This window comes from Chroicocephalus ridibundus, chromosome 4 (assembly GCF_963924245.1).
Source record: "Chroicocephalus ridibundus chromosome 4, bChrRid1.1, whole genome shotgun sequence".
NCBI classification, from domain to species: domain Eukaryota; kingdom Metazoa; phylum Chordata; class Aves; order Charadriiformes; family Laridae; genus Chroicocephalus; species Chroicocephalus ridibundus.
In genome coordinates this window covers 66,696,651-66,718,049 of record NC_086287.1, presented here as the reverse complement: position 1 = coordinate 66,718,049, position 21,399 = coordinate 66,696,651, and the positions used below count along the sequence as shown (strand labels likewise).

Sequence of the window (21,399 nt, the reverse complement as noted above, 5' to 3'; positions counted from 1 at the left end):
GCTATAGTGGCGGGCGCTTCCGCTGCGGGCGGTGGGGAGTCGCGTCAGGCCGCAGCGGAGGGTAGGTCTTTGCGGGACGCGTGGGGTGCCGTTCCCTGGAGCCTTCGGATTGCTTTCCCTGCGTGGGGGCAGGCGGTGGGGCAATAGGGGCACCTACCGCCGTAGCGTCCGGCCCGCAGAGTCGGCCTCTTTGTCGGGGCGCTGCTTTTGGGCTTCCTTCTAGAACTGTGTGATGAGGTCCTCATGGAAGTGGAAAGCAATTTTAGCCTCAGCCAGGACTCCCTGTCCAGTCTCACGGCGGAGGACGTGCTCGTTCACTCTACTAGTGTCCACAGGGAGAAACCCATCGGTCCTGCGGCGGGAGCTGGTGACCGTGTGAAAAAAGTGACGATCGCTGTCAAGAAGGTTTGTGAAGCGGCTTTTCCCTGTCGGGGAGCTGATGCGGTTTTGGCTGGAGGCGAAACACGCTGCGTTCCTTCAGCCTTGACAGCCAACGAGGCTCCGTGCGGGGGCGTAACCACCCGTACCTCCGGCACCCCCGGCAGCGCCGCGCCAGGTGCGTGATTTACCGTGCGTGTTCAGCTTCGGTTTGAGGTAAAATTGCTGTGTAGTGTTTTCAGCCGTGTAGCAGCTCTGTAATTAAGGAGTTTTTGTGTTCTGGTACTGCAAATACCACCACTCTTTCAAAAGTTGTGTGCGTTTGTTTTCCCAAACTGTGTTTTTGCACATGAAAAGCGACTTGAGCAGGGTGAGGTGGTCAGTCAGAACTACAGTCTTGACTCCAGATTCCTAGTCCAATTAAATTAGGCAATCATCTTTATCAGAAAAATTGTGACTGTCATCAGACATTTCAAATATACTAGGCAGAAAGAGTTTAGGCAGCATCAGAGGATAAAAAAAAACCACAACAGTGTTTGCATGCAGGGCCCTAAAGAATGTTAAAAAGATCAATGCCTTTCCAGTCTGTCACAGTTTTTAATGCAGTTTGTAGCTCATCTTTTTAGACGCTATATGTTTTTCTTCAATTTTATACCCTAAGTATAGTCAGCAGGCAGATCTGTGCCTAACTGAATATTGCTCCTGCCAAGAGACAGCTCTGAGTAGACCCAATATTTGGGTCGTCTTTGTGTTTTCATGGAATTTTGTGAATTAATTTGTGGTTTTATGCTGGAAGAGAGACCAAAGTGTTTTAAACACTTCCTTTTCTCTGCTTCTTTATAGGTGATTTTTTCTGGAGAGCTTGAGCTAGTAGATGTTCAAGCTATAGCTATACAAGCTTGCCTTTTTAAGGAAGAATTTATTAGGCATTTGAAACATGATACAATTTAAATGCTTGAAGTAGGCATTCTGAGAAAGTCATTCAGCTCTAATCTTTTTTATTTGTAGAGTTTTTGTAGGTTTTATAAAACAAAATGAGTTTCAAAGCTGGTCAATTAAACAACTATTCAAAAAAACTCTTAGGAAAAAACAAGTTTCCCTGCTAACTACCATAACTTTAAGTTTTACTTGTTAAAACTCTTTTTCTTCCTTTGTAGTCTTGGAAAGTAAACAAACCCTACCCCTTCTAAACCCCATCTGCTTGACACAAACAACGTTTGTTGGTCAACTACCTGTACCAATGAAGCTCACATAGATGAAGAAACAAAATGAAAAAAAACCCACAATTGCATCCTTTTCCGTAACTTTAAAAGAACGCCACTCATTTGTAGTAGTATTAAGTAAATAATTTTAAGTCTTTTTAATAGAATGAGACTGTAGTGATGTACCATGTACTCTTCAAATTAAAACCTGACACAATCTGTGCTACTTATCCAGTCCAATAGAATATGCATTTTGTTTCTTTAAAATACATATCAGTTGATCTTTGGAGTTTGTGGAGTTTTTGGGGTCACAGTTCAAACAGCTTCAGAAGATGTTATTTTTATAGTGTTAGAAAGATATGTTAGTCTCTGACATAACTAAAATGTATACTGTCCTCAGTGTCCTCCTTCTGTACGATATGTTGCCATATAGTTATAATTGTCTCTCTAGACAAGTAGCCTTCTATATTCCTGTGATCTTTAGACTTGAATTCGAGTTAGACATTGTTGATTTTTTTAATGCTCTATTTTTCAGAGATTTTTTTCATATATTGTAAAACAAGCCTATAATGTAGGCTCACAGAATTCATTAACGTTTCTAAGCTTCAGCTTGATGGCTGTAGTCATTTGTGTTATGAAAGTCATTATGTTTACATATGCAAAGATACAGGCAGAGGAAAAATTTAGATTTGGGTTAGTCGAGGTATACTGAAAATGCATAACAAATCATGACCACAGTAAAACTGCTTTTATTTTAGGAGTCCTGAGTACTAAAGGACATACAGAATGCCTGCTTTCAGTAGGAAAGTCTACAGAGCCCGTGTTTTTATCACAAATGGTAAGAAAAGTTATTGCTGCTTCCTGCAATCCTGAACTAAGAGAACAGCATTTTTCTCAAAAAGTTGTAGGTCCTGTAAAAGCCTAGCAAATATTTGGCTCAGTTTCTGTACAATAACTATGCAGCTGCTTTCCTCTTTGAGTTGCTGCTAATGTGATATTAATACTGAAATGTTTAGAGGGGCTTTGTTTACTGTACTGCTAGATAATTAATACCAAGATTTGTTTCTAAATTTTAGTGTGATTCTTACTTTGAAAAAGTGGTTGCACATGGCACAGTATTTGTTAAAAACCCTAAAACTCTTTGTAGATTTTTTTTTCCTCTTCATATTACAGATGAAATAGACATTAGTTTATATGGAACTCTTTAATACTTACAGTTAAATGGTTTATTTCCTTGTGATTTGTTTATTGTATCTTACGTGCAGTGGAGACTTGTCTCTAGGACATCCATACTGTGATGAGTATGCATGAGGATAAAATTAACCCATGCTGTGAAAGGATTGCAGCAGAGTCTCTGCATGGCTTGAAGTAGAACTAGTGAGCTAAGCAAAAGTCTCAAAATGATGGTGGAGTGCTGCGCCATCAAATAAGTTTAAGTAAGAGATTTTTACTTTCCTAACTTGCCTCTGTGATGCCTCACAGACTTTGATTATTCATGGGTTGCACTTAAAGAAAATTCAGCTCTGTCCCTTCAGTTCTGCAATGTTATATGTGCTTAATTCTGTGTGCATGGGTAATCCTGCGTTGTTTGAGATTAGCAACTTGTATAAACTTAAGCATGTAGTTTCACTACTACTTCTTTGGCCATAAATGAGGAGAATACACTTAATCAGCACTTACAATATTACTGTTAAGTTGAATTGTGTTTCTAATTCTTTTGTCCCTAAAGTGTCATGCGAGTTCTTGACTACAAAGTCCAGGTGATTTTGTTTTAGAGGTTTTAACGTGTTTTGTTCCAAGACCTTGTGTTAGTGTGTGGAGATGCTTAGATTTGTGTATTCAGCAATTCCATCTGCTGCTAAAATTTTGGCTACTCATACCAGAGGCTTTGATGTATGCTTTTCTGCTCTTCTTGTTCTGAAGGATCCTAGAGAAGCTACAGTACAAGAAGATCCTTCACTGCTACTGGAAGACAGCAGCAGACTTAAAGGTGAGACTCATTTATGCACTGCTACAGCCCCTTTATTTGTAAGAAAACTTATTAATTAGAGGAAAAAGGAGTTTTAATTTTATCTTAGGTATTTTTCTTCAATATGGAACTTTTGAGTGAAAATATTTAAAGATTTCTTTGATAAAAAGATGATAATTGTAACTTGTATTCTTAAGTTTTGCAAATTTTATTTCAGTCTTGCTGGCGTTACACTAGCTTATGTAACTCGTGATTAACTGAGAGGGACTTCTACCACTGCACAAGAATGTTGAGATTCCTTTTCCTAATTGACCTATTCGTGTCTCTGAACAAAGAATTTGGGGGCCACACACCTTGTTTGCATTCATTTTTGTGTTGTACTGCAAATGGATATTTTTCTGCAAGCAACCTACACCATGAAAAGTATATTTTTAATCCTTAAAAATCTAAGAAATCACATTGTCAATGCCTTTTCCTTCTGAATCTCCCAGTAAGTTTCAGTCAGGTTTGGGAAAATGAAGGCTTTTTAAAGAAAATACACTTTTGCAGGTTTCTTGGATATCTGTGGCTGTGTAGAGGAAAGAAACACAAATCTGTACCCCCATGTAAGGCCAAAAAGCAATACTTCAGTTTCCTCTTTGATGCTCCCAGAGGCAGCAGCTATCTGACTTACCAGTATGTGTGTACTAGCTGTGTGTAATTAGCAGTAGAGAAACACTGAACCTGCCACATCTGCCCAGCAAACAGTAGATGAAGGAAAGCCTACAATCCTTTTAGCATAATTTAAAGCTATTACAAAAATTTGTTGTGATTTATGATGACTGTGGGGAAAAATTCATATCATAGTTCTATTTTTTTTTAATTAAATTTTTTTCAAGTTAGAATTTACGAGGTTTTATTGAATGGGTTGTCTGAGCTCAAGTTACCATTTATATGACATTTTCCCCCAAATTTTATGGAAGTAAGGTATTGTGATTTTCACAGCGAACTGATGCAGTGGAATGCCGAAGTTGAGACTCAATAGCCTTGGTGACTATTAAACAGGTATTCTTTATCGCAGCGCCGGGCACACAGGAGATTGGTCCACCTAATGTGCGCGCCAACTGATTTAGATGTACAGTTTAAATACATACTATGTATGCATATTCACTATTTTTCCAAAAAATGAGTACTTATTCATTACCTCATTATTACAGGTTACTGCCCACTCCGGCATGCACACTAGAGTCTCTCGGTGGTCTTCAGAGACATCTGGTGGTCATTTACATCTGGTGTCGTGGACATTTAGTACTACAACTGTTGCATCTGCTCTTTGTACAGCCTTAAGGCACCCAGTCTCCTAAATTAAACTCCGACTTCAATTAGTTTACAGCTTTAATATATCAAACCCTACTTCAATATATCAAACCCTACTTCAATACCAAAATAGATTTTATTGATACCAGCATTCAATACCATATAAAATTGTGTTAAATGAAACCTACTCTTACTCTCATTATGATTCAAGTCTGCTACTTAGTGAAGGGAAACAATTTGTTATTGGAATAGATAATGTGGTTTGTTCAGGCAACAGATTGTTTGCATCAAAATTGTGCATGTAGTTGAAATAATGCTTTGTGTCTACTTCTAAAATAGACATTTTGTGTTAGTTAACTCGGGAAAGTATATTTTGTGTCCTTCCCCACAGATGATGTTTTTATTTCTCAATATGCTACCAGACAGAAAGAGGCTTTGAAAGCAGTATTAAAGCAAAAGTAAGTATGTGGTGGTGTTTGTGTCTCAGATGTTCTGTTTCTGTACAGATGTATTACTATACTACTTTTTCAGTTTCTGCCAAAATGCATAGCTGGTAAGGAAAAGGTATTGTTTATTTTTCTCTGTTAGTATTCTCTTTCTGTCTATGAAGGTGTTTTCAGTTTTTGTTATTCAGAGCTCGCTGGAGTATCTTGTTTATTTTGCATATTTTTGGTAATGCGTTTAGGCTATTTGAATTAATGATTTAATGATACAAGAGTCAGGCAAGATCTGCTCTGGTAGATAATTAATTTTGTGCCAAAACCATATAATATTTTTAAAAACAGGTAAGGACACATGCTGTTTACCCATAAGCTGGAAGTCTTGAAGATCAGAAGTCTAGTTGGTCTTTGCTAGTGGTACATTGAAATTTGCAAAATACAACCTGTAAACATAGTCTTTGTTGTCATTGTAGTCATCATAGGGAAATGCCTTTTATATTAGAATCTGTAACACAATCCTGAGAAATTTCTTGTGTCATGCTAAAAGATGAGAATAAAATAGTTTCTTGGATGTCAAGAGCTTCAAGGAGAAACGGTTATACAACTGGTGATATCAATGCTGCATGTGGGAAATCATTTGCTTGGAGGGGGTGAAACAATGCTGTTTACAGGCACTTGCTTATTTTTATAGAGCTCAAAATGCTCCTGTACTTAAGGAGGTGAAGGTACAACTCTTAGGAAATGCCTCCACAGAAAAAAAGGAAAGTTCTGGTCATGAGACCAGGTCAGCATACAGGGAAGTTGATTCTGCAACAACCATCGCAGCAGCAACTGCTGCTGCAATTGCTACTACAGCTCCGCTTCTTAAAGTAAGTAGCTTGTGGTAACACTAATTCTTTGTCCACTTAAGATAGTAGATGTTTTAAGCACGCCTGAAATTGTTTGTAGTAGAGCCACTACATTCAGTAGACTGAATGTGTCTGCTTACTGATTTCTGTGTGTTGATCTTCTCAGTCTTACTAAGCAATGTACCAGAGAGAACTACTTTGAATTTGGCTAAATGGGCAAATGGACAGACACCATTTGATTTAGCTTTTAGAGTAATTTCATAATATTGCTAAACCACCAGACATTAGGGGTAACTAGGATTTTGTTTCTTTTGGGAAGCAAATAGTTCCACGGTGGTGGGAAGGATGTTTTGTTCTCCTCACAGAATGGTTTGGGTTGGAAAGGACCTTTAAAGGTCATCTAGTCCAACCCCCCTGCAATGAGCAGGGACATCTTTGACTAGATCAGGTTGCTCAGAGCCCCGTCTAGCTTTATCTTGAATGTTTCCAGAGATGGGACATCTACCTCTGGGCAACCTGTTCCAATGTTTAAGCACCCTCAATGTAAAAATTTCTTCCTTCTATCTAGTCTAAAACTACCCTCTCTTATTTTAAATCCATTAGCCCTTGTCCTGTTGCAACAGGCCCTGCTAAAGAATTTGTTCCCATCTTTGTTATAAGACCACTTTAAGTACTGAAAGGCTGCATGCTTGCACCCCTTTTGCAGTAAGGAGTGGTTTTCCTTTTTTTTTTTTTTTTTCCTCCCAGGTTCAAAATGAATTGGAAGTTAAAGTTAACTCAGTTTCAGAATTACTTCATAAACTACAGGAGACAGACAGACAATTGCAGCGTGTTGCTGAACAGCAAACAAATACAAAGACTCGATGTGAGAAGCCCCACTGTGATGAAGGGCTCAGTGAGCTTGCAAAACAAATGAATGTTTTCATGGTACAACGGATTCAACATTTGGAAAAGTTACAGGAGCAACAAATGAATATTCAGGTATCTAGGTATCAATGCAGAACCTTTAGCTTAATCATTTTTTCTGTATCTCGGTGTTAATGTTATAATAATTTGTGTTGTGTCTTAGTATTAGAAAGAAAGATCCAGTGGCCAGCACATGAGCTTAGAGATTTTTGGGAAAAACTTTATTTCTGTCTTTGTCCCAGATACCTGCTCCCCTTCCCCCCATATTTTTTGTCTCTGTGGAAAGTAGATGCAAAAATTGTGAAATGTTCTCGTTCCCACTAAAATTGTTTAGAGGTTTGTTATTGAAGAAACTTTCATTTAATAAGTAGCCAGTCAGACTAAACATTTAAGAGCCATTATAAATTGTTTCTTTGTAGAGTCCTCCATGCTTTTTTGAAAGGCAGAATAATATCCAAGGACATCTGTGTTCCAAGGTTGTTGTAAATGACTTCTCTCAAATAGCATGTCAAAATCTGTTTAATATGATTACATGGCAAGTATTAATGCTTAGAGATTTAGTTGGGGGAAACTAATGCATAATTTGTAACTTTGTCTCTTAGTCTCATCTCATTAGCTCTGCAGTCAACATGGGTGGCTTACCGCAAATTCAGCTACCTTCTTCCAGTCTCATGACAAAACAGTCTGGGAAGCCAGAACAGCAATTTCTTACTAGCGAAATGTCTTCATGTCAGGGGAGTTTATTTCCTACCAGTGGTCCACCTGCCCAAGGTGAACACAAACTTTTAATATCTTACTTCCAGTATTGGTTTTGCATTAATTTTGTTTCCATTAATATTGGATTATACATCGCATTGGTAATAAGTAGTAAGCATTTCTTCTGTATAATTGATTTTATTACCTAAAATACTGTCTAACATGTACCACTTTTTCTGAAAATGTTCCAGTTTAAATTAAAGTGAAAGTTTGGTATTTACTCATTGTTTAGTATGCACCAAGAGAGGCCTAGACTTAACCTAAAATAATCTTACTGAGAAATAACCTATGTGGAAGCCTGTAATGAACTAGCTCATACTATGGTTGTTTGGTGGTTTTTTTGATCCCTTTATAATAGCACTTGTAAATATGAAACTTTCTTCCTTTTTACTTTTTAACTAGTTCTGTATGTTTTGCGTTTTTGTGAAAAATTCATAATCTCGGCATGGTTTTTTCTAGTTTTTTTTCCTATGAAGAAAATTGTTAACATTTAAATAACTTCAATTTTCTTTTCCCCTGAAGAGTATTCAAGCCAATTTCAAAGGCATGGCATTCATACACAAAAATCTCCCCTAAAGACACCAGTTCCTCGGAGATATGCTCCAGAACCTGTATCAAAAAATGTGAAAATCTCAAAGAAAGAAAACTCTGTAACAGAAAAAGAAAATATTCCCAAATCCAGGCGTGAAGGTACTGTAAGACACTCCTGTCCTCCACTGGCATGAATAGTATGGCCTGAGGTTTACTTTGTTTGGTCTTCACCTAATGTGAGCTGCTGGGTTGCTGCCAATTAAATATGTATATTCAGAGTATTTGAAAGTATTTCTGGGAAGGGTTAATTTTGTGGATAAGTCTCTTGTTCTTAACTAACTAAAGACTTAATGACAGTACTGATCTAACCTATAGTGTCTTAACATGATTGCTGACTGAAATGTTTTCTCAGGTGAAAAATTGAATAACTGTTCATTGCCAGGATTAAGGAATATTATATAGACTAATGAAAATCTTGGAATGTACTCAATAACTTAGTCATTATAATTGGCTGAATTGATTATTATTTTTTTTTCATAAAAACATGCATACATAGGGTCTCTATGCCATCATAATGAAAATAGCATTTGTAAAGCAAAGGAAGTAATTTTCTTTTACTGCTTTTGATCATTTTAGTGGGATGAAACTCAGTTTTGAAGATTTCATCAAACATAAGGCATCTTTTTTTAGCTGGTTGTGTTTAGAATTGCTTGAAGATCTAAGATTGAGGAATAACATTTAAAAGATCCAGCCATTGTACTCTGTCCCAGACAAAATGCTTGTTTATGTCTTCCTCAGATCTTTCTCAGACTGCTGCTTCTATCTCTTTTTTTTTTTTTTTTTTTTTTTTTTTTTTTACAAAGCTGCCACGTATTCCTATTGTTCCATCCATGAGTCCAGGAATAAATGAGATAAGACAAAGGAAAAAGAACAAATCTGTGACATTATGGATAGAATGTTTCTCTGTGACTCGCTGAAGTGCTGTCACGGTTTCATTTATCTGTTTTCTGACTTTGCTAATGTAAAGCAATCATAGTAAGATAGATTAGGGTGCATGGTTTTACGTGCCTTGTCTTATAGAATCATAGAACGTGTTGGTTTGGAAGGGACCTTTAAAGGTCATCTAGTCCAACTCCCCTGCAGTAAGCAGGGACATCTTCAGATTGCTCAGTAACTCACCAAGCCTGACCTTGAATGTCTCCAGGGATGGGACCTCCACCACCTCTCTGGGCAACCTGCTCCAGTGTCTCACCACCCTCATTGTGAAGAACTTCTTCCTAATGTCTAATCTAAACCTTCCCTGCTCTAGTTTAAAGCCATTGCCCCTCGTCCTATCGCTATGTGCCCTTGCAAACAGCCCCTCCCCAGCTTTGTTGTAGGCCCCCTTCAGGTACTGGAAGGCTGCTATAAGGTCTCCCTGGAGGAGCCTTCTCTTCTCCAGGCTGAACAGCCCCAGCGCTCTCAGCCTGTCTTCATAGGAGAGGTGCTCCAGCCCTTTGATCATCTTCGTGGCCCTCCTCTGGACCTGCTCCAACAGGTCTGTGTCCTTCTTGTGCTGAGGGCTCCAGAGCTGGACACAATACTCCAGGCGGGGTACTTTATCTGAAGTAAATCTGTATTTTAAAATTTAAAAAATTATTTTTACTGTCCTTGGTGATTTTTATAAAATGGTGAAATACCTGGAGAGAAGAGAGTATTAAATATATTGAACAAACTTAACAGTAAATGTAACTTTCCTTTTTTCTGCCTCAGGTGAAGGGAGGTTTCTTGAGCATATTCTGAATTCTCAAGAAATGCCACTGAGGCAAACAGAGTTTTCCGAGAGGACAACATTAAATAGTAATAAAAGGAGCTGGCATTCTGAGAGAGACAGGTAAATAAATGTAGCAATCCAAAATTGAGGAAGATTTTTTTTTATTATTTGTTTTAATAAAATTGAGGAAGGTGTATTAGATATTGGTGGTGTAATGGAGTCACTGGTGTGGTTCTTGAGCCTGACAAAGCTGTGCTTGAAGTAAAACCCTGGAGCAATGGTACTTCTATGCTAGTTTTGCATTTCTGTCGTACTGAAGGTAGATGAAAGCTCGTCGCTAAGGATAATTCATAACACCTTTCTCGGAGGTCAGTGGGTCTCACGTGAAGTGCTTTTGTCTCTTGTGAGTGTATTTATTCTATTGCAGCAGGTTGTGGGGTAGTGTCAGGGAGCCAGGCATTGTGTTGAAGTGGAATGGCCCTTGTCAGTGTGACTCCAAGCTGCCTGCTTATGGAGCAGCATCAGTCTAACAGTTTCTAAGGTTTAGAGTGAGTTAGGAAATTTTTTTAGCCATCCAGTCTGAAACATATTTTCCCCAGGCAATAGTTTGGTGTTATAATTTCGCTAATATAATGAGAGACAACTACATTGATACTGTCTTACTTATGATAGTATAGACAAAAATGTTAATTGCTTCAAATGGAAAGGTATCCAAAATTTAAATTTTGCTCTGCTAGATCTGAATTTTAGATGTAGTTTCACTGTTCAAAATACAAGGATACAGCTCAAGGTGTTAAGTGTTTAACAGAGAAAACCCAATAACCTGTCTTTAACCTCAGGTGAAAAAGCCAATTCCATTTCATATAAAGATTGTGTATTCTTGCATTTTAAATTCATGCTTAGTTTCAAAGTTAGCTACTTTCTTGGGCCATGTGAGGAGCCGTGAGACTTATTAGGAGTCTTTCTCCCATCAGGCATACTGCTTTGCATACAGACTCACTCCCAACTTTTGAAAGCTCCTTCCAAAACTGCAATTCAGTTGAGAAAACAGTGAAGAAAGCAGATGATTTACTTCAAGATCTTGGCCAGTTGAGAAGAGAAATGCATGATGTGCTACAGGTAAAGTCCATGTCATCAGAATGGCCAAGAGTTTGAATAAGGGCAATAGAAAATGTGGAGAAAAACTTAGAGGTCTGGTATCAATAGAAGTGTTGCCCTTGCTTCTACCTCTGTAAAAAGACTGATGTTTGCTTACAATTACTTGAAATGTTGCAATCTTTGTATGTAGAAGGGCTTTGAGCCTGAGTAGTGCCTGAATATGCAATGGACTAGACTGTAGAGACTCTTAACTGCCATTCTATCAAACATAAACTGGTTTAAAAAAAAAAAAAGTTTTATTTATTTGTTTATTTTAAGGTTTCGGATATTTTCAGTGTCTGTTTTCTGCTTGCTGTCTTCCTGTGGTTCTACAGCTACAGAGCTGATGTAGCATTCCCATTTGGGAAAGAATAATGTTTATTTATCTGCAGCCAACTTTAGGAATGACTTAAGCTACTTCCCTTATCATTTTGCCATTTCTTTTTGTAAGGAGTGCTGTTTCTAAAAGAATTGCTTGGCGTATATCATTGTATTGTTTCTCATGCTAATGATTTTGTATCTTTGGTGCTAGAATGGTTCTGTGTGGCAACATGTAATGTGTCTGAGGCTTTTATCTGTTTGTTAACCTGGTTCCATGTGGAAGCAAGGTATACCTGATCATTTATCCTGTTTCCTGTGGTCCTCTCTGCGTAAATGTAAGCTGTGGGAAAGAAGAGAGACTTGAATGTCTGCAGATTTGTGAATTGGCGTGGAACATAATAGATTGGGTTCTGTTGGTTTGCTTCTGTGGTTGAAGGTTTCAGCTTGTATATTTCCCTAAAAATACTGTGTATTATGTGCCAGTTATTTGTTACCGTATCTTCAGAAAACATAGCTTCGTCTGTTATAGCATAGCTGATGCATTGTTTCATAGACTTTGTAAGATAATAGTAGATTGCACATTTAACTGTTCTTACTACTGAGAGAACCAATGTCATGTGCCCCATTTATTTTGCAAATATTTGCTTATTATTATTGCTAAAATCTTACTTGAATAACATACCTTAGTATAGGTAGCACGGAACAGGAGAAGATGGGAGAAGGATTGGCAGGTGAGAAAGACGTAGTTGACATAAACGGATTCAAATATCTTCTTTCTTATGAAAAAAGTCAATAGGAAGACAGAGATGGTGACTTCAGCAAATGCGGAATTGAGTCAATTAGATACTTAGCTATTGACTTCTCATTATTAAGAGACAGATCGAGTGAGAAAACAAATGCTTGGGATAAATGACTGATAGCTTTGTCATACAAGCAAATGAAAGGCCTGAATTAACTGAGACAAGCTGAGATGGAACAGAAGGTGGTGCTCTAATCCAGAAGAAGTTTACAGTGAGATTTAGTAGTTCACAAGGAATTCATTGTGCTCATTTAAATTGATCAAATATCTACTCTAGATTTTACCTTATCTTTAAATAAGTTTCAACATCTCTTCTGTCTTTTTAGGAAGCAAATTTATGGAAATCAGACATGAATGATCTTATTAAGGTATACCTTGAATTTTTATGCTTTTTATAAAATACTGTAATACCGAAACAGTTTTTAATAGGTTTGCAATAAGATAATAGTACAATAAGTATTTCATATCTGTATTTTTTTTTTTAAAAAAAGTTGCTCTTATGTACAGATTACATTTCTCAAAGCAAGATTTAACGTGTTCTTTGGCTAGTTTTACTCAACGTTAGTAAGCTATCTTGAGGGAATAATACAAACGTCTGGCAGAAAGCTGCCCCCTCAAGATGGGCATGGTATGGACTGCTAATACAATTACCATTTCATGATCTGAGTTTAATTGGCAAGTCTGCATCATGTTGTGGTTGAACATGTATCTGTATTGCTTATGTTTTCTCACAAATTTCACTTGTCTTACTGAGGTATTTGTCAAAAAGCTTCATTTTAAAAATGAAAACCTATATAAAATTGGTAAATAATTTGGTATATTGTCCTTTTCTCACCAGGCAAAACCAAAATCATGGGATCAGTGTGTTGATTTCTATTTTATGTCCATTTTGCTTTGGCAGTACACCTGTTAGAAGATAAACTGTTGTTTAATTCTGATTTGAAAAAAAGAGTAGCCTTAAAGCCCAAACTGATTTTTGTTCTGTGAGTTTTTTTTTCCTGTTCATTCAGTTGATGCTTTCGGAGTCTACTCAAGTTTGTGGATTTTGGTTTTTTTGTTTGGGGATTTCTTTTTCTTTACTTTTTTCTTTCTCTTTCTTTTATCACTTTTTACTTTTTTTTTTCTTCCTTTCTGGAAAACAAAGCACTCTATTTGGGGCCCTCTGGATTTCATCAGGAGCGTGAGAATGAATGTGAGAACTATAGCTGTATGGCTCCTTGTTTCCCATGTACTTGTATCCCTTCTGTTTGTATTTAGCAGCTAATATACACTCGTTTTTTATCTCTGTAAAAGGGTTATGCAAAGTTAAAGGCTGATAGTTACTTCATTGTTTCTTATAAAAAGTAAAAATCAGGGAAAGGAGGAGAGGATCGTGGTGCTGTTGAGGGCGTTTATTTTGTGTTGTTGTTAAAACTTATGTATATTACCTGGTGTTTCTTGGGTAGATTGATGCCAAATCATAGAATAGTGTGGATTGGAAGGGACCTTTAAAGGTCATTTAGTCCAGCCTCCTGTGCAATGCACAGGGACATCTTCAACTATATCAGGTTGCTTGGATAAGTGCATATATTTAGAGGACTTCGGCTTTTATTATGCTTTGAATTATACTTAAATACTGTTACATGGAGAGATTTGCATGTATTACCTACTTATTGTATCTAATTGCCATTTTTTCACATGCATATTTTCATCATTAGCATTGCTTCTCATACATGACTTCATCTAGCATTTGAGAGCTTTTGGATGTCTTTCCATTTTCTTAACTTCTAAATATATTTGCATCATACTGAAAGTTGTTGAGTAATTGAAGCTGATGATAATGCACGTGGATGGTATTTCAATGATGGGTATTGATTTGATAATAGATTAATAGGAATTCTGATCGGTGTGTAGAACATTGAAATTACAATCTCTGATTAAAAGCTAGTGGTTCTGTTTTTTAATTTTAGTCAAAAAAACCTACTGTTGCCTCTAATCTTCCTGAACATCATCAGCTCAATAAACCATTCATTCTTCAAAATGTTAAAGTGCCAAAATCTATTCTGAGGAATGCTGAAAGGATTTTGAGAGGAGTTCAAAACAATAAAAAAGTTCTTGAAGACAATTTGGAAGCTGTTATTCGTGCAAAAGATGGGGATGCCATGTATACTTTTATTAACGTCTTGACTACAAACAGGTTAGACCATATTATTCTGTGCTTTGTCTGGCTACTCACTGTATGTGCTTACCTTTTATCAACTCTCTTTCAATTTTTTTAATTCTGCGCATTGAAGAACTAGTGCAGTTCCCTGGAAAAAGTATTTATTGATTGTTCTTTGCAATCATGAGATGATTCTTTTGAATGTCAAATGTTTTTTCACCCTTCTGATGTGAATTGAATGTTTTGACTGATACTGTTACTTCTTGGTATGATCTATGCTCCAGAACTTAAATCTGAATTGTGAGACCCTGTTATCTGGACAAACTGCTCTGCTCTTATGACAAGAGGGCATTTAGCTTTTTATAGACAGACTTGCATTAATAGGAAAATTAAGCAGTAATTTCATAATTCTAAACAGAAGCGTCTTCGTTATCCTGTAAATGCTACAGAATTAGACATCGTACAGCAGATCACTGGCTTTCGAACTTTTGCTTAGTTAGTTGTGTTAATGTCATGGTTTAATCCTGACTGTCAGCTGCTTGCTCACTCCCCCCAGTTTAAACAGGGGAGAGAATTGGAAGAGTACAAGTGAGGAATAAAAACTCATGGGTTGAGAAGAAGACAGTTTAATAGGTAGAGCAAAGGCTGCACACGCAAGCAAAGCAAAACAAGAAATCCATTCACTGCTTCCCATTGGCAGGCAAGTGTTTAGCCATCTCCAGGAAAACAGGGCTCCATCATGCATAACGGTTACTTAAGACAAATGCTATAACTCCAAACGTCCCCCTGCTTCCTCCTTCTTCCACTAGCTTTATATGCTGAGTATTATATCATATGGTATGGAATATCCCTTTGGCCAGTTGGGGTCAGCTGTCCTGTCTGTGTCTTCTCCCAGCTTCTTGTGCATTCCTAGCCTGCTTGCTGTCAGGGTGGTATGAGAAGCAGAAAAGGCCTTGAGAGCTTAGCAACACGTGAGAACACCAGTGCGGTATCAACAGTATTTCTCATCCCAAATCCAAAATGTAACACTATACCAGCTGCTAGTAAAAAAGTTAACTCTATACCAACTGAAACCATCACAGTTAAATATTCCTGCTTGAATCATAATGAAAGTTTACCTATTAAAATGCTCCTTAATCTTGTGTTTTTAAAGGAAGGTGACTATTCTCTTCATGTAAATATTTTTTCATGCATGAAAGCTGCTATCATTATCCTTTAGAGGAAGTAGTAATTTTTGTTATCTTCTTTTTGTCATTTGAGTTTGGATGGGTTTTTTGCGCTGTTTTTTCAGGTTTTGATCAAAATGGGAACTGACACGGGGCTGCCATTTATTTGTAGATGTATGTAATAATGATAGAATATACAAGTTGGAGGGTGGGGTTTGCAGGTGGCGTTATGTAAGAACAGATTTAGATTTGGGAAACTCGGATAGGGTATGCTTAGTGCCTTTTGGAGGCTGTAGGGTTATATAATCTTACTGTCCCTGTGTTCTGGGTTTCTCTTTTTGTAGTGTTTATAGGTCACTACTTTCCCAGGATGAAATCTGTGCAATTTAAGAAGCAGTGGCCTAAAATACTTCTTTCTTCTATTTCAGAGACGTATTGGAAGAGATTCGTATCAGAAAGACTGTGGATAAGTGGATTAAGGCAATGAGTATAGAAATCCAGGTATGCCTGGAAAAAATGAGTTCAGGTTTTTGCATTATATTTTTCCACCTTACATTGTTCTTTCATGTCAATAGTTAAACATGATTCACTAACAACTTGAAAACATGAGAAGACTGCTTATTATTACTAACATGTACTATGTTATAATAAAATATTTACCTCTATTCTTAAACTTCCATTGCTTAATGAAAATCACTGGTCACAGTTGCTGGCTAACATGAAAAACAGGCCATTTCTCAGAACTTCAAAGTTATACGCAGACTCTTCTGATAGCCTTGAAGATAAAATCTGCTTTTATTATGTTTATATTTTATCATTAGGCTGAAATGACAAGAAATGATTCGAAACAAGGGAAATATCATCAAAAGGTCCCATGGATCAACAGAACGCAGAACATCAAGACTATGAAAACCAATAAAGAAATTAAAGCAAAAACTCAAAAAATCCAAGGATGCTCGACAAAGAATCCTTTATCTGCAGCTAAGCCATTGCAGAGGCAAGGAGAAGATAACATGAGCAAACAGATGTTTAGAACTTACTTTTCTTCTGAAAGTTTGCAGAGGAAAGAAAAAAGGGCAGCTGTGAGTTCCCTATGCTTTAGATTGCAGTATTCACGTGAAAAAATGTTTGTATCTGTAACTGTAATAATTTTGAATGAAAATGGTAGCCCTGTCCTGTGCATTTCTGTTGTCAGAATTGTCCTTGTTTTCACGTGCTGTAAAAGCCTAAGCTGAGTGTGTATAACAACGTAGAATTCATTGTCATGTTATCAATTTGTCTTAACCAGCACCTGCTATTTTATTCAGCTGTTGGTAAGCTTCTTTTATGTGTTATGTATGCATAAACTTTCATTTGTGCTTGTAACTTGTACTGTTTCTTGCAGAACTTCTTATTTTTTTCTCTAGACTTTTGCAACACTACTCGTGTTCAACTTTTCATACATGAAGAATTGTAAACTATTATTATTTTTTTTGGTGTGTGTCAGGGACCTGTGAATGGAAGTGCAATGATACAAAATGAAGACTATCTGTATCAAGTTTATGGGAAACCAATTTACCAGGGCCATCGTAGCACACTTAAAAAAGCACCATATCTGAGATTCAGCTCTCCCTCTCCCAAATCTAAACCTCAAAGACCCAAGGTGATAGAGTGTGTTAGAGGTAAGTAGTTCTTTGATGTCAACAGGGTGTTCCTTCCCAGATTTTCTATTGGGAATTCCTTGTATAGATGAAACTATTTAATCGTAGTTCAGCTTCGTCGTAGCTTCAATTTAAAGCTTAAGCAACTGCAGTAGGCTTCCCAGAGAGGTGGTCGATGCCTGGTGCTTGCTGATGTTTAAGAGGAATTTGAAAAATGCCCTTACTACCATGCTTTAACTTTTAGTCATCCCTGAAGTGGTCAGGCAGTTTGACTAGATCATAATTGTAGTTCCCTTCCAACTGGACTATTCTATTCTATTCTATTCTATTCTATTCTATTCTATTCTATTCTATTCTATTCTATTCTATTCTATTCTATTCTATTCTATTCTATTCTATTCTATTCTATTCTATTCTATTCTATTCTATTCTATTCTATTCTAAAATGTGCTCTTTTCAAAACTAAAAAATACCAGTAGGTTTTCACATTTGCTTACTGTGTATTGCACTTATTTTAGATTATTAAATTTAGAAATAAGCATTAATTTTACAAACTTACTAATAGATATTTGTTGTTGCCCAGATCTTAAACAGCTGAATTGCTGGAAGTAATGACATAAGCAACTGAAAGCTGAGTGTGTTCGAAAACTAACTCAGCTTTTGATAAAGGTTGCTGAGAGATGTATTCTTCATGTCAGGTTTATCCAGTCATGTCACTGAAATGATTGAGTCATTCAGAGTTAAGAAATCCACTGAGATTTAAAAAATGAAGGAAGCCGAATATTCCATTTCCCACTTCTAATACATGAATTGAAATAGGAAAATTTAAATTTATGGGTGTGAAGATGATAAAGGCTTAAAAATTATTGGAAGTTGTTGGCCGTGGTTTTGATTGGCTGGATGGAAAAATCCAGACTTACTAAGTGACTCTATTTTGTTAGAGCAGTCCACTGAACTTGTTTTAAGTTAGTGTTAGAATAAGGATGTTTGTTTAAGACTGAAATGGCCATCTAGAGAGTTTCTTTTCAGTCATTTTATAACTTCCTCAGCCATTTTCTTTGCAAATAAACTGTGGTGACTAATGCTTGGTTTCTTCTGGGAAGTTAGAAAAAAATCCAACTAACTTTTTTGTGAGTAAGAGAGCATTTCTAAAAAAAAAAGTTGTAGTTGTTTTCTTGCATAATTTGAACTGATAAATATACGTAAAGCGTGAGGTTTTTTTTAAAGCTAAGTTTAATTAAATGTCTAGTTTCTTCCCAGTGCAAATAAACTTTCCAGGGGTAAATGAAAAGTTGAAAGCAATTAAAATGAGGTGCTGTATGTATACAGCACTTAATCATTCTTAGTGTGAGAACCTTGTTTTTACAAGTTGGCAGTATTACAGATATGTTGCCAATGTTGCCAATTTCTGCTTTTACTCAAAAGTTCAAGGCCGGGGGGACTGTTAGATCATGTGGTATGACCTCTTCTAAATGACAAGCCACTGAACTCTATCTGTTTATGTTACTGAGTCCAGTAATTTGTCTTTGACTAAAGAAAATTTTTCTGGCTAACCTATGCTTTGCAGAAAGGCATATGCTCATCATTTAAAGACATCAGAAATTCTGCTCTTAATTACTTCTTCCCATGGCTAGATATCTATGGTTCAGAAGTAAACAGGACACTTCAAATTTAGTATGTGATTTATAGTGAATTTTTGGCTTCAGTTTACAGCTACTTCAGTTTCCAGGTGATTTTCCTTAAAAAATGAAAAAGGCCTTTTAATGTCCAATCTGTTTCAATATTTGCAGAGATACAGAATTAGTAGTGAATGCAGTATTGCCATATATGGAAGTCTTCTCCTGTTCCACCTCGCTGACGTCCTGTTGAGACATCTGAGGGTTACATTTATCCCATTGTCCACGGCATTGTATCGTGATTTCTTATTGCATTGCTTATCCAGCCTGACCTTAAGACCCTTTTTAGAGACACTTCTTTCTGACCTGTATTTTCTCATTGAAGAGTTATGACTTGCTGTTCTTGTTTCTGTGCTTATAACCCATAATATGTGTGTACAAAAATACCACTTCTCGAGTGGATTGCCTTATTTGCTGTCTGCGTTTGTTAGAAGTCACATTATCAATCCTAATTATCCCTCAATTTTACAATCCTTGCCTTTTTTATTCTTCAATTAATTAGGAAGCTATTAAATGTGAACAGAGCTAAAAAGTGCTGTTGCCATGTGTTAACTGGCCATTAACAGAAGAAGGGTGATGATTATAAACAAGAGAGGAGTAAGATAACATTTTTAGCTGTAGTGAAAATATGGAGTAGGTTACCAATGTGATTCTTTCCACGTTCATTTTCCTAATACCTACAAAATAGCAGTCAAAGCACTTCTATTTGATTCTGGATTGTTGACTCCTCTTTTTTGTGGATGTTTTTATCCATTTAGATTGAAGTCAATAATTTCCCTAATAACATCCATTGTTTGCAAAGAATATAGGGTGAATAAGACCTTGCATTACAAGAGTGAGAAATGCAACATTGTGATAAACGATCTCCTCTGCTGTATGTTTAGGCTTTGTTGCATACAAATTACTTATGGTTAGCTATTTAACAATACATTTTTCAAAACCAGACCAAAAAATCAGTGTTTCCTTGATGTTGCAAGTCAAGACTTACGGGCATTAGTTATGGCTTTATTTTCCGGTAGCAGTGAGTTGCTAAACCAGGAATTTGTAGATTATACCTGTTCCTTTCAGTACCTTGTCAGTCTTCTGGCTGGAGACAAAATGCATGTTTATAAAACTGAGGCAGTTAATCAGATGAACAAGAGATTAGTTTGGCAATATTTTATATCCTGTCTATTTTTTATGCCAGGCTTGCATGCTCTTCTAATGCTGTATTTCAAACCTTAATCGTGGTTTTCTTCTTAGTTGATAAATCACACATTTCATTCAAACCTACTACCATCCTTGTGTCCTTTTCTTCACATTTCTGTGCCTTTGCTAGATTCAGATGCTAAAAATTTACAATTTTAACTCCTTCATTGCTGTCAATACTGAGACATCTAACTTAGCACTTCTAGATTCTGCCCTTCCTGTCTCCTTTGTTCCCTCCACCCCAGAGCAAAAATTTATTATTGTTTCAGTAGAAGGGCTTAAATCAGTATAGTGTGTTTTGTTGATGACACGCAGTTTATCTTCTCTTGTTTCAGGTACAAAGGTAAAGTCAGCAAGAACACAGACTTGTTCTCGCACACAGAAGGTTGTAACCAGCCTGAGGAAACAGCATCCTTTATGTGCACTTGCCCAAGAAAATCAGTATCTCTTTAGTCCAAGTAGAGATGTGCCTGCTGTTTGCGGTCCACTTGAAGGTCACCTAATTCCTATGGCTATTCCGCTAGGTAGGAGCAAATAACCTATAGAAGGATGTGTGAAAGTTAACACCTGCTACTTCATAGAAATACAGCTTACATCTTCTTAAGTCAGTGATTTGCCTTGGCCCATAAGATTTGCAGCTGCCCTTCTTGTGGGAAATCTACATGGGGGAACAGTTTAAAATGTTCTGCTTCTCCTTATTCTTCATGCTGGATGTCTGGAGACATCCTGACAGCAATTATTTGCGTAGCTGTCCATACCTTCTTTGGTACGCTTTACATTTCTAGGGTTCTTGTTCTGGCTTTAAGTTTGGTATCCACATAAGCAGGAACAGAATCATTGGCCCTTGGAGTCAACATTTATGATGACTTCAGTCCAATGATTTCAGTAGGATTGTGCCAAACACATTAAATTGGTTGCCATGGCCTCTGTGTTTTTGGACCTTCAACAAAACTTTTATACAGGCCTTGTTTCGGGAAGGGTTAATATTATATTAGCATTTAAAGAAGATAATTATTAAAAAGAAAAGGCGTCTCAAACAAGAATTTGTGGGATGCTATGCTAAGTGTAATGGTATTTTGAATATGGTTAAGAAAATGTGAGATGGAGGAAGCATTTAAGTTTTGAATGGCAAACACAATGTAGTTATTCTCGTTTTCAGCAGTAGGTGTCACCATAGACAAGGAAAATGACTAATTTCAGAAGATGACCGTGTTGACTTTACATTGTCTGCTGGGAAAGCCTTAAAACTAACT

General features: G+C 36.9%; 1 protein-coding gene across 5 annotated transcripts in view; it reads left to right on the top strand.

Annotated features, from left to right (window-relative positions):
* Nucleotides 1-11: 11 nt before the first annotated feature.
* The window catches only part of KIAA0586 (KIAA0586 ortholog), a 76,583-nt gene continuing 55,195 nt past the window's right edge, over nucleotides 12-21,399 (top strand). For 2 of the 5 annotated variants that reach the window (XM_063333666.1, XM_063333665.1), the window contains exons 1-16: nucleotides 12-556; nucleotides 2,339-2,418; nucleotides 3,504-3,570; nucleotides 5,237-5,303; nucleotides 5,977-6,154; nucleotides 6,881-7,114; nucleotides 7,642-7,810; nucleotides 8,318-8,485; nucleotides 10,079-10,199; nucleotides 11,054-11,198; nucleotides 12,663-12,704; nucleotides 14,286-14,512; nucleotides 16,071-16,143; nucleotides 16,464-16,724; nucleotides 17,129-17,303; nucleotides 20,482-20,670. In XM_063333666.1, the coding sequence (XP_063189736.1) occupies nucleotides 244-556; nucleotides 2,339-2,418; nucleotides 3,504-3,570; nucleotides 5,237-5,303; nucleotides 5,977-6,154; nucleotides 6,881-7,114; nucleotides 7,642-7,810; nucleotides 8,318-8,485; nucleotides 10,079-10,199; nucleotides 11,054-11,198; nucleotides 12,663-12,704; nucleotides 14,286-14,512; nucleotides 16,071-16,143; nucleotides 16,464-16,724; nucleotides 17,129-17,303; nucleotides 20,482-20,670 (2,509 nt within the window). In that variant the 5' untranslated portion in view covers nucleotides 12-243. The remainder of the gene's footprint in view (nucleotides 557-2,338; nucleotides 2,419-3,503; nucleotides 3,571-5,236; nucleotides 5,304-5,976; nucleotides 6,155-6,880; nucleotides 7,115-7,641; nucleotides 7,811-8,317; nucleotides 8,486-10,078; nucleotides 10,200-11,053; nucleotides 11,199-12,662; nucleotides 12,705-14,285; nucleotides 14,513-16,070; nucleotides 16,144-16,463; nucleotides 16,725-17,128; nucleotides 17,304-20,481; nucleotides 20,671-21,399) is intronic. The other 3 variants (XM_063333661.1, XM_063333662.1, XM_063333663.1) reach the window with 2 other exon arrangements.